Consider the following 16,173-nt stretch of genomic DNA (forward strand, 5'->3'; position numbering starts at 1 on the left):
TAGTACATATTCTTCGCACATTTTTACTTTTGACTGTTTATCAGAAATACAATTCTTTATTTAGATCCTCTTTAGTTTGATTGTTTTTATACTGAAGATGTTATATTTACTCTTTATTTAATAAATTACACTAACTTTTTGAGGTTTTAAATTCCTGTTGTCTTATGACAATTGGTAGCTTTTGCTTTGTTGTCATCATGTCATAACATGATCCTCGAATCCACAAAATCTGCGTCAAGGAATGGAGTGAGGAAGTGTCCCCACATGCACATGCGCACATTAATTAATAGCAAAGCAAAAGCATCCTAAATATAATTTTCATTGATATGACCTATGACCTCAAAGGGTTGAAGGAAAAACTTGGGATTGTCAAAATCTATTCTTTTTCTATTGCTAATATTATAACAAAGTTATTATCTTTCTAATCAATTGTGAACTATTTCTTCTTAACCTTTGCATCCTTCTGACTATTGAAGGTCAAAAAAGAAAGTGAATCAGATTCTGAATACAGTGAGGACGAAGAGGTTTGTGTACTTAATGTCAGAGGTCACACTCAGACTATGAATGATCTGTTTTTCTGTGTGTTTATGTACAGTTTTGATTTCAATTTATGTTGCCTAAAATTCCAAATCTGTTGCATGGATTTTTCATGATGTGAATTTGTTTGAAATTTTTTTTTTTTTTGTTTGAAGTAAATATTGTTAACTGATTAAAGTTCAATAGACTTTCTGTTGACTAGTTGATAATGAATAATTGTTTATGGCACTTATTTTTCTTATTTTCATGTATAAATTAAGATATACATATATACACCATACCATACAAATATCTACACTGATTAAATACAGTGTTCTATGTAGGAATTAAATCGTTACAGAAAATTTAAAAATAGTTACAGAAAAATAAACGTAGATGATAGCATAGGAGGAATAATTGTTCAGTATAGTAATTTCTTATTTTTGCTTTTGTAAATACATAGGCTAATACATTTCCACAAGTGTGATGTGCTTATATAGCTAGTTTTAGTTTATTGCACATCACTAGTATTCACAAGTGATTTAAATAATATATTGTTTAAATTTTACTCCCCCATTTTCTGTGTTTTAATCCACTTTGCATGCATCTGCACAGTTTTAACGATCCAACAAATTTTATTTTCCCCCATTTTCCCCCTTTTCTCCCTTCTTTTGCTTTCCCTGTGTTCATTATTTGTTGATTACTTTATTACTTGTCAATTTTTTACCTTGGTTCTCCAGTGTATGGAAGTTTCCCATAAAAATGTAAAAGAAAAATGTAACCATGTAAAACACGATGATAAATACAAATGTTATTGTTAAGAGATACACTAGATGATTTATTATATTTGATGTTTAAGCTGCCTATAATAACCCAAAAAAACTTTTCATTCAAACATCCTGGTGCTCTGATGATAATTCAAAAATGCTGTGGTAGTTTTAACAAGGGTGGTGGTTGCTGAAATAGTTACCTACTTATTAATTACCTTATTTCTTTCTAAACTTTTCCTAAAATTAGTTAGTTAAATGTATTTTTAAATATATTTTAGTATTTTATTTGTCTGCGTAGTGTTCTATCTTGGAAACTAACCCGTTTTTTTAATACTTTTCTTTGCCGTTCCATTAACACAGGAATACAGAATGGAGAAGGGCGAGGTAACCTACTTTTAATTTTAACACTTTTGGTTTTGTCTTTATGTTTTGTATTTATTTTATGTTATGAACTAACTGTTTAACAAATAATATTTAAACTTGTTTAAATATGTAAATATTTTACACAATTCGTTAATGGTATGTTTTGAAAATATTTTAAGAATAAATTTGGAAATTTCACTAGCTAAATACACATAAATAAGTAAACATGTGTGAGCACAGTTTATAGCAGATAGTTAAAATATTCATGCACATGCAGCTAATAGTGTTAAAAACTAATAATTAAATCCGTAAACTGTTTAAATGAAACCTACTCTTATTTATGTAAAGTCTATTTGTTTGTTACATCACATTGTACTCTCTGAAAATCAGTTTTAAATATTGTTTTCGAAGATTATGATTATTATATATTTCGTGTACATTGTATTCTAATTAGTGCTTGAAATCATATTTTATGTTAAAAATTAATGTTTTTATTTTGCGCACCATTCCAATGATCACAAAGTATTCAACGGTCTTTTCAAATTTTTCCTCTCCAAACTCCTTACAGAGGGAGCTATTCGAAGAGGTAACTGTCTGCTGCAACGTTAATTTAGTATGCAGTGTGTGTATTTATGTGTTCACCCCAAAGTTCTTAGTTTTACAAAGATTTGCATTTACCATTTGTCTTGTAACTTCAACGGCAACCGCAACTTGTGTATACCTTGTTCAAATATGAAGCTACTCTCAAAGACAGCCTTGTTGTAGATGACTTTATTTTGATTGGAATTTTGGAAAAATATCTGCTTTTATAAATTTCTATTTAAAACACTCTCTCTGTTTCTACACTGTCAGTTAATGTTAGATGTCTCAAATTGCTTTTATGTTTCTGAATGTTGTAAAAAGTAACCTTTCTATCTTATGCTTATTGACAAACCATGTTGGTTGTTATAGCATTTCTATTTTGTGTTTCAATTTTTGTAAGCAAAATGATTTTATTCATAAGTAAAAATACATACACAATTTTATTTCTTAATAGTTTTGTAATTTTTGTGTAGTCCGAGGATTTAGCATAACCCTAACAGCTTGAACCAAACCTATCTGTTTTTTTCTAATTTAACTATTATTATTTATTTCACTATATATTGCTCATCTTAGAATTCCCTAGAGAGTGTCTCATTGGAATGGCTGTAATAACTTGATTAATATTTGTTGTCGCTTATATTTAGGATGTTGTATTTATTTATAGGTTTATAATTCCACATTATTGCTAAATTATATAGTTTTGTTTTATTCCATTATTCTTTGCATCCAGCTTGTTAATGACATTATATTCCATGTCATGTGACGTGCATGATGATCATTCATGTCTGGTGTATCTTATTTCTTGTATAGACTTTTCTCTCTAGTATAATATTTCTTTTTTTTTGCTGTTCTGCTTAACAGAAGGAACGATTAGGAGTTTTATCCCAGGTACGATATTATGTGTATTAATTTGTTCAGAAAAAGATAATCTCTAGTTTTATTGTTTTCATGTGTATTTCTTTTATTGTTTTCATGTGAATTAGCTTCCCTCAAGTAAAGCATTAATACTGATATATATGATCCTCTTTTTTCATTAAAGAAACATTTTTACAAAGACTTGTTAGGAATTTATGTAATTTTCTGCTAGGATGAGAATATTATTACTGTATATCAAACAGACTTTATATTTAGTAATTTTTATTTTGTGTAAATAAACAGCGAAACATTTATACCATCACTCAAGTGGATGAGAGTGATGAGTTTCTCAATCAGGTAAAACATGAAATACATGTGGTACAGTTTGGTAGCTTTGTGACAGTAAACCACAGTGTTGCAAGCAAAACATTCTTTTACAACCTACCCTATACTTTTGGAATGAGTTTATACCTAGTTCTTGCTCTAACCACTTTTTTAAAGTTATTTTCATTTATTGAAACATAAACAGGCCATTATTTCTACAAAATTTACTAATCATATAATATTGATTGTATTATATTCTACATGATATACGGTATATTATAATTATTTCAGTATAGTATTGTTTTATTACAGTATAATCTTAATATTTTTAATATAATCTGTAATACAATTATTTCATAATTTTCAATCACAACTCATAATTAAATTCATAAAATCTCATTTTCATTAATGTGCTGCATCATTATTTATTTTCACTCAATTTCAATTATTATTTGATAATTAATACAATATTAATATATATTACATATTACTGGTACTTTTATGTATAAAAAAAACGATAATAATAATTATGATGATTAAGATGATTATTGATGTTTATTTATTTGTAATAGGAAACATAACAAAATTACTAATCAATTTGTTGTGTTGTGCTAATAATACTTGCTTATTATCTTTGTGTCAGTGTGTGCGCTTCTGTCCAGTCATAAAAAAAAGTATCCCGTTAATGCAACAAACAAAATCAAAAGATTTAGCATTACTATACCAGATTTATTTTGCACTTGTTCTTTCACATTTTACTTTGTACAGTATAACCTCTTTGAAAATTAAGACACCTCATGAAACAAACAAGTAAAGGAAACACATGCAACCACTGCCTATTGAGGTGACATCCCTATTATGTCCCAAATGATCAGCAAATGCTGGATGGATCACCCTCATTAAATATGGTTAAAATAAAATAAAAAAAATAAAAAATGTATTTGGTCCTGAAGGTGTCCCCTTAATAGAGGTTATACTGTATTTTAAAGATTATTAGTAGTTTCCAGCCCCACTTGAAAATAAAAATGTGCAGGATTAAAATATGATCGGTTGGTCTGTAAACCAAATGATTTTGCATGAAAGTTACTCCTGTCTGTTTGGTTTTGGTGTATATACCACATGATTAATTAACTAACTGGAAGTTCTATGTATGGCCGAGTATAATTCCGTGCCCAAATGTAATCCCACTCCTTAATTTTAGGCTTATTCCAGACACTTTGATAAATCCATTGTTAATGCAATAAGAGTATAGTAAACCCTCTTAATTTTTGCAAAATTACACGGTATTACCAATAATTATGTTCAGTGTTCAAATTTATGCAAAAACCAAATTTAGCTTAAACTGTTTCACAAACCTCTATGAAGCTATCTTATGTGTCATCCTGAACTGATTGTAATATACAGTAGTTTATTTGATTTTTTTTTTATTATGAAATGTTTTGTTTTTGTTTAGGATGCTAGTGCTCAAAATCTTAACTTTGCTTCAATAACAGTAAGGAAAAAGTATACATTTTTACAAGACCCTGTCATGAGTAAGTTAATATTTTATTTCTATATACCAAAAATTAGTTATTCTATTAGTCGGTTGTCGACAAAGTACATTTGTCCCAAATATTAGAAATTGTACTTGAAAAGGTGTTAAATTATTTCTTGCTTACAGGTCCTACAAGTGCACATACGAGGGCTGAACTTCGACTCATGGACATTGCACGAAAAATTGGAACAGATTGGCAAAGACTTGGCAGAGAACTTAAAATATTAGAAAAAGATCTGCATACTATTGAAAATGAGAACGATGTCATTTCTGAACAGGCATTTGTTATGCTTCATACATGGTCAGAAAAAGCAGGACCAGATGCAACAAGTAAGATAGTCTTATTATGGTGTGGTGTTTCCTATTCTAGAGTATCATCAGTAGAATCCTTGGTATTAGGGGACAACTTCAGAACACAACGTTTTCCCTTGATAGGGTGCTCCCCTGAATTGTGGTTGGCATTTAGTTATTTACATATATTTCTTTCTTTTCCATCAATTGTCCCCTAAATAGGGTTGTCCCGAATGAGGGGTTCTACTGTATACAAACATTCTAATAGCCTTCAGACCTAACAGTCTTCAGGCCTAACAGTCTTCAGGCCTAACAGTCTTCAGGCCTAACAGTCTTCAGGCCTAACAGTCTTCAGGCCTAACAGTCTTCAGGCCTAACAGTCTTCAGGCCTAACAGTCTTCAGGCCTAACAGTCTTCAGGTGTTTTCTAAGAGAATAATAGTTCTTCAGCTCTATTATATTATTGTATTATCTTAAAACCTTTACTAAGGGCCTGTTTCTCACTGATTGATAACCACCACCTGATTTCTTGGAAGCAGAAATGGAACAAAATAATCTTTTAAATGGTATTCTGCAAATAATTATTAAAAATACCCAGTTGATGAGATGTTGAACCAGTTATAGCTGCAACACAAAGTAACAGTTATGCGACAGTGGTATTATTAATTGTGATTGAAACTATTTTATTTTAGGTGAGCGATTAGAAGCTGCATTGCAAGCCATCGGCCATGGTGAAATTGCTGAGGAATGCTTAGGAGATCTTCTATCACTTGATGTAACAATTGAACAAGAGGAAGAAAAAGAAAAGAGTTCCCCTGGAGAAGAAGAAGAAACAAGTGAGTTCAATTTAAATTATCTGTTTTTATCAAACTGCCAAAAATATTTTGATTTATTTATATCTAGTTGTGCTGGACAAATTTAGTTGGAGGTTACAAAGATTCTTGCTACCTTCTTAAAAGTAAATTGAAAATAAAATATTTCCTACCATCTCACCTATTTATGAAACCTGTTTTCTTCCTAATTAGCCTTTTGGTTTTAACTTTTCCTTATTCTGAGTGCATCTGCATCAGAAATTCTTTAATGATAATCTGTAATTTGTTTTAACAATGCTAAATGTTAACCTTGTTGTTGATACCCCTTTTTGTTATCATTTCAGGTAACTTTGAAATGGAAAACAACATTGGACATGACGACATGCCTGGGGTAAATGAACACCCCCTTACACCTACCTTCAATTAAGATTCTAAATCTGATTGTGTTGAGTTTTCTAGTCTTGCATGTTGTCGAGTTCTTCATGTCAAAATCATTTTAAAGAAAACAAAAAATGTTTTTGTTGTGTTTAAAATATAGCTAATGTGAATTTGTCGTTTTGTAACTTGTTTCGTGATTTGTCAGTTGATGCCGAGATAACGTCCAATTTCCTTCATGCTAATGAACCTTAATTAATAACAAATAATTAGCATGCTGTGTGGTCAGAAATGTATGATATTGTAGTGTGACGAGCAGGTTGAATGTTTGGTTTTGATGCAGATGATTGTGTGCTAGAGACAAATTGAACGAATGGGTGAATACCAGCATAACCTCCCTCCCACTGTCCTCTTCTATACCCTCTCAATACAAATCATTAAAAGAAATTCTTATAGTTAATACATTTTTTTTCAAATTTTTTACACTAATTTCATAATTGAATTGTTTACACTTTTATTTTATTAACAAATCTCTTACATTTTTGCACTTCTAAACAGCTACTACTCTAGCAACTATCAATAATTTTTCTTTGATTGCATCTCTGTTTTAAGACAAGTTGGTGATTTCTACTCTTTTATCTGTGTTATACCTGCTTGTCCTTTCTGTAAACTAATATCTATCTTTTTGTTTATTTTGAGTTATCTATAGTAAATCATATCTCTCATTGCTAACCAATATTTTAAAACAACATTTTCACTCATGAATGTATGTACTAGGTAGAGGTGGGCAAACCCACCCTACTATCTATTAATAATGTATTCTATACAGTCTAACTTCAACCACAAAACAAAACTGTTTCTGACCCACCCACCCTTAACTTTTTGTCACCAACCTTAGACTTCTCTAATTACATCCCTGTAATCTGTTTTAGAAATGAATAGATTACTAAGACTTATAATGACTTATGACTGCTCTATAGTAGAACCCCTCCTATGGGACAACCCATATTATGGGGACATTTTCCCAATAACCAAACAAGGAACAATATATGTTTATATACTACGGCCCATTACTATTCAGGCTTACCCCTAGTAGGAGCATTGGTTGGTTCCAAAAGGGGTTCTACTCTGTGAAATTCTGTATTTAAACCAATACTAAATGCCTCTGGAAATAAATCCATTAAGTTCATTCTTCCTTAAATATTAAATAAAAAGTATAATTTATGTATAGCTATTTCAAAGAATACCTCCATCATAATGTACATTTATTTTCCTTTAAGTCTTTTCAATCCTTATACTCCTTTTATCATTATATTTATTTTATTTTACTATAATACAAAAAGTATTTTTTTTAAATCTTTTATTCATTTCAAAATTTGATTGAAAAGGGTAATTTAGAAAAGTTGAATTTTTTTTTTATTAAAAATCTTATACTTCTTTTAACATTATATTTATTACACTATAATACAAAAAGCATTTTTTTTAAATCTTTTATTCATTAATATAATTGAAAGGGGTAATTTAGAAAAGTTTGATTTTTTTTTATTACTAAAAGATTATAATAACTGTTTGTATTAACATTGTCAAAACTAATTAATTTTAATTTTCTCTGCCCTAAATGTTTCACTTATTGGTGTTTCCTTGCATGCTGACACAATAGCCTTTTGTTATAACCAACACTTCAAAATAATGAATACAAAGGAAATCAAAATCTTGCAATGAATCAAATTAATTGCATTTTTTAAAGGCAAAGCTATTCGGTTAATTGATTGTTTTTTACAGTTTTGATAAAACTAACTAAACACTTAAAATGATTCAGAAGATTTGATGATGTATTCATTATGTTAGCTTAATGTTACCAAAACTATAATAATAGGATAAAACTTAATCTATTCATTTATCTTTCTTTTACTTTCATCAATATCTGCACAGTTTGTAATACTTTTACACACTTTATTCACATACCCACTTCCTTTTCTATGTATGGATGTTAGCTTACTGTACACAACAAATCATAAGCAAATATTAGACATTTCATTATCAAGTTACTAAACAGTGTTAAATAGGTTAGAAACCTTTTTAATGCCTGTGGGTCTGTAAAGACATTTAATATACATTCATCATCTCTCTTCTTTCTTCTGCCTATCCATTCTTTCTTTCTTCCATTTACTAACATACAAAACAGGATGAGAATACAGAGATGGACTTAAATCATGCTGCTGCCCTCTCGAAGGTATTTATATTTTTGGATTAATTATTAGCCTAAAAAGTACAGACTATTTTTGTCATAATAAAAAAAAATATTTTAAATTAATTGATTACTGCCGGTCTCCAAAGGTTGGTCTCCGAATAGATTAAGTTATAAAAAATATAGTATTAACAAATACATATCTAATATTCTCAATACATATCATATTTGGAGTTCATTCGTACAGCTTCAAAACACATGTTTTATCTGGGTCTTAAAATTGTACTATCCTTTTAGGACACTGAACTGAAGCTGCACCCAGATGATGAGGTAGCACAGCATGGCTTTGTAACACAGGTAGAGTCTAGTGTTTGCACCGCAATTATTCTGAAGATTGGCTGAAACTAGTTTTTCAAAGCTTTTACACTTTAATCAGGGAAGAGTTAAATTAAATTGTAATTTAACTCTTCCCTGCTTTAATAAATTTGCCTAATTTCTTGCAAATGCAGTTAATCCAAATGAATTTATCAACTTGTTTATAATCTATGTAATTACTTATTTATTTATCATATTTATAAAAGACTTCTCTTATTTATATTATTGCATCTTGGTTGAGTTAGTGGAACTTTTGTGTGCAAAGAGCAACCTATATTAAATCCTGAAACATACAACTTGAGCTGATAATATTATGATGTGTTTTTTTCTACTACTTTTTAGGATGATGTTTACACTGACCATGACATGCAAGAAGCATTAGCTGATCCCTATCTTCGAGTAAGGCCTAAATTTTATCAATTTTTTTTTTTTATATAAATCTATGAAGTCCATTCCATAAGATTAAAAGTGGCTTTAATAAATAAATCTTCACCCTTTCACGACTTCTTAACTATCTTGAAAAAGATTGATAAATTTCCATTTATGTTTATTTTGGACTTTGCTATGGATGATTAAAAAAATGTAGAAATAATTAATAGCGTGAGGTTCCTTAATTATCTGGTTTGATAATGTGGTTTTTATAATATTTTCTTTCTTTCAAAAAAGGAACATCTTGATGAAATCGATGAAATGACACCTGCAGAAATATATGAGGTAAGATTTTATGACTGGGATTTTCCTTTTGATAAATTATTTTAAAATCATTTTGTTTTCATTAACATTGCTATGGAACAATAATAGTATACATGTTTATTTCTACAGTGTTGATATTGTACGGTATCTTAAATATCACCAACTTTTTTGCAGGAAATTAAAGAAGAAATTTGGGAAAAGCATGAGGAAGAAAGACAAGAAATGGTTTTTGAACCTGAATTTGAGACCGTTGTGGAAGCACAGGAGGTGAGTTTTTATTAGAATCACAACCGAGAGTCCATTGCGACAATTATCACAAAAAGAACATCAACAGAAAATGGTATCCGGATTAATCTTTTTAAGATAAATTACTTTTTTTCAATTTTTTTTATTTTAGGAAGAAATAATTGAAACTGAAAAACAAGAACAGCAGCAACAACAGGCACCAGAACTTGTTTTTGCCAAGGTAAGACATTACTGTTGCAATGTAATCATGTGATTTTTCAGTACAACTAGTACTAGAATTGCTGTTAGATAATTTTTATTTAACTGTAAGTAAATTATTAACAAAGTTGACTGTTTTTTCCTAATAAATCGACAATTATTTCTTTAACGCTGCTTTTATGGACAGAAAGATCAAGAGTTCTCTAAGACACAAATGGTTAGATCAGAAAAAGTTGAGGACTTTCCCAGCAAAGCTGAATCTGATCCTTCTATTACACGAAGGCATGACCATGATTTGGCCCTTGATTTACCATCCCCTGGGGAGGAAAAGGCTGCACAAGAGTACCGATCCCCTGTTGAGAAAGACTCTTTTAAGGAGTCTGTAAAGTCTGTTGATTACTCACAAGAGTTGAAAAGGGAAGATGTAACACATGAATATTCACATTCAATCACACAATCGGCTAGTTCAGATGATTTTGCTCAGGATGTGTCCGAAAAATTTGAGAAAGAAGGTAAAGAAATGTTGACAGAGAAATCTGGTGAGAAAAGAGTTCAAATTGAAATTGGAAATGAGAGTGTTACTGGAGAGAAACCTACTTTTAAATCTGATTATAGTGAAAGTGCATGGTCTGTTGATTATTCAGAAGACACCACTGTTAGTTCTTCTAGAGAAGAGAAAACTTTGTCCATTGTTAGTTCAGAACTACAGTCACCAGATGTCCACTCTGTGTCTACTGTCGGAGATGTTGAAGAACAATCTACACTTGAAGATGTTGAGGATATTCCTCAATTCGAGTCAGAGGAAAATACTGAAAACCAAAGGAATAATGTAGTTGAACAAGATTCAACAAGTCCTTTGTTGCAAAATCGGGTTCTTCAAAAAGGTCAAGAGATTGAAGAAGAGGTAATAACTGTTAAACAACAGTCAGTGGATGAAAGTATTAGTGCACATTTCCAAGCCCGTCCTACTCCATTGTCTAGCCCTGAAGAAGATTCCTCAAGTACAAAAGTTTCTGTTCCTGTACAGTCAGAACCATCAGACATTTTACCTTATGAAAACAAGACTTATTCTGAAAGTCTATCAAGGCCTGAACAATTAGTAGAACATAAATCAAAAGAACTAGAGTCAATTGAGGTGTACACTCAGAAAACTTCTGAAGTTATACCAAGCCAATCAGATGATGAGAATTTAGTAGCAGAAACCAAAAATTTAGAACATGTGGCCAATGTGCATGACCAAGTTTCAGACTATCAGAGTTTAGTCGCAACTGCTTCTGATCTACTTTCCCCGAATTTAGAAGAACACACAATTCCTACTAAAACTTCTCACAAATCAGAAATTGAAAAATCCCACCAAACTTTTGGTGAGTCAGTTAAGCCACAAACAAAACCCACAAAAAAGAGCCCATTAATGAATTTAAGAACAAGACATATTGTCGAAGAAGAAGTAGTTATTCCTAGGCAAGGTTCAATTGATGAAAATATTAACTCTGAGTTTGGTGCTCGACCAATGGCCCTTTCTAGTCCTGAAGAAGATGAAAACGATTTAAAAAATTATTTAGAAGAAAATCAACCCAAGAGTGAAGATGATTTGAATGGTATTGAAAAACGATTGAGTGAAGGTGAAGAAAGAATAGATGGTGAAGCCAGTATAATCTCAGATACACCAACTGATGGTTTTATGGAGATAGAAGTTGCAAGTTCAACTTCTACAAAGGTCATAGATTCTGAGATCAAAGACTACTACACTGGAACTGATGAAGGTATGAAAAATGAAAGGGAGGATGTACCTCTTAAAGAGTTTGAGCCAGACAAGATTACTCGGGATGATATTCAAGCTTCGACAAAAATTGATTTTATTGACAAGCGAATTTCAACTGACAAAATAGAACATTCAGAAACTAGTATTGTGAGATCAGATTTTCAGGCTGTTTCAGATTTTAGATATGATTCTGATGAGCGAATTTCTACACAAACAATTGACAATTCTGAAATTTCTGTAACAGAACAGACAAATGAAAGTGTCATCAGTTCCGTTGTAGTCTTTGAGAAAAGAAAGAAAACTGTAAAAGAACTTATTGATCACATAGAAGTTGGGCTTGCAAGCACTTCACCTAGTAAGCAAAGAACAGTAAAATCTACTGAAGTGCAACAATCTCATGCTAGTGTAAAATTGTTTAAAGAAACCAAAGTGGGTAAGGCTGAACAGGGTTTTACTGAGAGTAGTGATAATAAGAAGTATTTGCCAGAAGAGACAGAAATTGTTGATGAAGAATTGATTAGTAATCTTTCACAGGCTGAAGATAAATTACCAAATTTTGATTTAGAACAATATCCAGAGTCTGTAAAAAGTGATATTGCAGTGTATGAAAAAGAGATTCCGTTAACTTCAGTTACTAAAGAAACCTCTCAGATTGTAAGTGAAGAGAAAAGGGGTAATTTGTCAGATAAAATAAAAATGTATGAAAGCAAATCTAAGATCCAATTGCCTGAAAGTGATTCAAAAGTAAGTGTTGGGAATGTTGTAGTGGATAAGAAACATGAAATACAAATTGTAGAAAGAGAAATTAAAGATGTAGCAGATAATGAAAAAGAGATTAAATCTACTACTGAAGATGCAAATGTTGATCATGTTACAGTTAAAAGGCATGTTGTAGTTATTGAGCAACAAGTTGTTGAATCAGAAAGAGAAAATATCACGGATGAAAAAGAGACTGAAGCTACAACTGAAGATACATATGTTGATCAGGATGTTACAGTTGAAAAGGAAGTTGTAGTTATTGAGCAACAAGTTGTTGAATCAGAAAGAGAAAATATCACAGATGAAAAAGTCATTGAAGCTACTACTGAAGATGCATATGTCGACCAGGATGTTACAGTTGAAAAGGAAGTTGTAGTTATTGAGCAACAAGTTGTTGAATCAGAAAGAGAAAAAATCACAGATGAAAAAGAAATTGAAGCTACAACTGAAGATGCATATGTCAACCAAGATGTTACAGTTGAAAAGGAAGTTGTAGTTATTGAGCAACAAGTTGTTGAATCAGAAAGAGAAAATATCACAGATGAAAAAGAGACTAAAGCTACAACTGAAGATGCATATGTCGACCAGGATGTTACAGTTGAAAAGGAAGTTGTAGTTCTTGAGCAACAAGTTTTTGAATCAGAAAGAGAAAATATCACAGATGAAAAAGAGATTGAAGCTACTACTGAAGATACATATGTTGATCAGGATGTTACAGTTGAAAAGGAAGTTGTAGCCTTCGAGCAACAAGTTGTTGAATCAGAAAGTGAAAATATCACAGATGAAAAAGAGATTGAAGCTACAACTGAAGATGCATATGTTGACCAGGATGTTACAGTTGAAAATGAAATTGTAGTTATTGAGCAACAAGTTGTTGAATCAGAAAGAGAAAATATCACAGATGAAAAAGAGATTGAAGCTACAACTGAAGATGCATATGTCGACCAGGATGTTACAGTTGAAAAGGAAGTTGTAGTTCTTGAGCAACAAGTTGTTGAATCAGAAAGAGAAAATATCACAGATGAAAACGAGATTGAAGCTACTACTGAAGATGCATATGTCGATCAGGATGTTACAGTTGAAAAGGAAGTTGTAGTTATTGAGCAACAAGTTGTTAAATCAGAAAGAGAAAATATCACAGATGAAAAAGAGATTGAAGCTACTACTGAAGATACATATGTTGATCAGGATGTTACAGTTGAAAAGGAAGTTGTAGTTCTTGAGCAACAAGTTGTTGAATCAGAAAGAGAAAATATCACAGATGAAAAAGTCATTGAAGCTACTACTGAAGATGCATATGTCGATCAGAATGTAACTGTTGAAAAGGAAGTTTTAGTTCTTGAGCAACAAGTTGTTGAATCAGAAAGAGAAAATATCACAGATGAAAAAGAGACTGAAGCTACAACTGAAGATGCATATGTCGATCAGGATGTTACAGTTGAAAAGGAAGTTTTAGTTCTTGAGCAACAAGTTGTTGAATCAGAAAGAGAAAATATCACAGATGAAAAAGAGATTGAAGCTACTACTGAAGATACATATGTTGATCAGGATGTTACAGTTGAAAAGGAAGTTGTAGCTTTCGAGCAACAAGTTGTTGAATCAGAAAGTGAAAATATCACAGATGAAAAAGAGATTGAAGCTACAACTGAAGATTCATATGTCGACCAGGATGTTACAGTTGAAAAGGAAATTGTAGTTATTGAGCAACAAGTTGTTGAATCAGAAAGAGAAAATATCACAGATGAAAAAGAGATTGAAGCTACAACTGAAGATGCATATGTTGATCAGGATGTTACAGTTGAAAAGGAAGTTGTAGTTATTGAGCAACAAGTTGTTGAATCAGAACGAGAAAATATCACAGATGAAAAAGAAATTGAAGCTACCACTGAAGATACATATGTTGATCATGATGTAACAGTTAAAAAGGAAGTTGTAGTTATTGAGCAACAAGTTTTTGAATCAGAAAGAGACACTATCACAGATGTTAAAGAGACTGAAGTTACTACTGAAGATACATATGTTGCTAAGGATGTTACAGTTGAAAAGGAAGTTGTAGCTTTCGAGCAACAAGTTGTTGAATCGGGAAGTGAAAATATCACAGATGAAAAGGAGACTGAAGCTACTACTGAAGTTACATATGTTGATTCGGATGTTACTGTTGAAAGGGAAGCTGTAACTACTGAGCACCAAGTAGTTGAATCAGAAAGAGAAAATATCACAGATGAAAAAGATATTGAAGCTACAACTGAAGATGCATATGTCGATCAAGATGTTACAGTTAAAAAGGAAGTTGTAGTTATTGAGCAACAAGTTGTTGAATCAGAAAGAGAAAATATCACAGATGAAAAAGACATTGAAGCTACAACTGAAGATACATATGTCGATCAGGATGTTACAGTTGAAAAGGAAGTTGTAGTTATTGAGCAACAAGTTGTTGAATCAGAAAGAGAAAATATCACAGATGAAAAAGAAATTGAAGCTACAACTGAAGATACATATGTCGATCAGGATGTTACAGTTGAAAAGGAAGTTGTAGCTTTCGAGCAACAAGTTGTTGAATCGGAAAGTGAAAATATCACAGATGAAAAAGAGATTGAAGCTACAACTGAAGATGCATATGTCGACCAGGATGTTACAGTTGAAAAGGAAGTTGTAGTTATTGAGCAACAAGTTGTTGAATCAGAACGAGAAAATATCACAGATGAAAAAGAAATTGAAGCTACCACTGAAGATACATATGTTGATCATGATGTAACAGTTAAAAAGGAAGTTGTAGTTATTGAGCAACAAGTTTTTGAATCAGAAAGAGACACTATCACAGATGTTAAAGAGACTGAAGTTACTACTGAAGATACATATGTTGCTAAGGATGTTACAGTTGAAAAGGAAGTTGTAGCTTTCGAGCAACAAGTTGTTGAATCGGGAAGTGAAAATATCACAGATGAAAAGGAGACTGAAGCTACTACTGAAGTTACATATGTTGATTCGGATGTTACTGTTGAAAGGGAAGCTGTAACTACTGAGCACCAAGTAGTTGAATCAGAAAGAGAAAATATCACAGATGAAAAAGATATTGAAGCTACAACTGAAGATGCATATGTCGATCAAGATGTTACAGTTAAAAAGGAAGTTGTAGTTATTGAGCAACAAGTTGTTGAATCAGAAAGAGAAAATATCACAGATGAAAAAGAGATTGAAGCTACAACTGAAGATACATATGTCGATCAGGATGTTACAGTTGAAAAGGAAGTTGTAGTTATTGAGCAACAAGTTGTTGAATCAGAAAGAGAAAATATCACAGATGAAAAAGAAATTGAAGCTACAACTGAAGATACATATGTCGATCAGGATGTTACAGTTGAAAAGGAAGTTGTAGTTCTTGAGCAACAAGTTGTTGAATCAGAAAGAGAAAATATCACAGATGAAAAAGAGATTGAAGCTACTACTGAAGATACATATGTCGACCAGGATGTTACAGTTGAAAAGGAAGTTGTAGTTCTTGAGCAACAAGTTGTTGAATCAGAAAGAGAA

At 31.4% G+C, this 16,173-nt stretch overlaps 1 protein-coding gene across 18 annotated transcripts in view; it reads left to right on the forward strand.

Moving 5' to 3' along the window:
• The window catches only part of LOC144845883 (uncharacterized), a 99,611-nt gene that overhangs the window by 61,269 nt on the left and 22,169 nt on the right, over positions 1-16,173 (forward strand). For 7 of the 18 annotated variants that reach the window (XM_078703372.1, XM_078703365.1, XM_078703366.1 and 4 more), the window contains 15 exons: positions 477-524; positions 1,647-1,670; positions 2,218-2,235; positions 3,093-3,119; positions 3,390-3,443; positions 4,864-4,942; positions 5,071-5,274; positions 5,927-6,070; positions 6,391-6,437; positions 8,607-8,654; positions 8,907-8,966; positions 9,327-9,383; positions 9,651-9,698; positions 9,852-9,944; positions 10,075-10,143. In XM_078703372.1, the coding sequence (XP_078559498.1) occupies positions 477-524; positions 1,647-1,670; positions 2,218-2,235; positions 3,093-3,119; positions 3,390-3,443; positions 4,864-4,942; positions 5,071-5,274; positions 5,927-6,070; positions 6,391-6,437; positions 8,607-8,654; positions 8,907-8,966; positions 9,327-9,383; positions 9,651-9,698; positions 9,852-9,944; positions 10,075-10,143 (1,020 nt within the window). The remainder of the gene's footprint in view (positions 1-476; positions 525-1,646; positions 1,671-2,217; positions 2,236-3,092; positions 3,120-3,389; positions 3,444-4,863; positions 4,943-5,070; positions 5,275-5,926; positions 6,071-6,390; positions 6,438-8,606; positions 8,655-8,906; positions 8,967-9,326; positions 9,384-9,650; positions 9,699-9,851; positions 9,945-10,074; positions 10,144-16,173) is intronic. The other 11 variants (XM_078703379.1, XM_078703381.1, XM_078703383.1 and 8 more) reach the window with 9 other exon arrangements.

This window comes from Antedon bifida, chromosome 6 (genome assembly GCF_963402885.1).
Source record: "Antedon bifida chromosome 6, ecAntBifi1.1, whole genome shotgun sequence".
NCBI classification, from domain to species: domain Eukaryota; kingdom Metazoa; phylum Echinodermata; class Crinoidea; order Comatulida; family Antedonidae; genus Antedon; species Antedon bifida.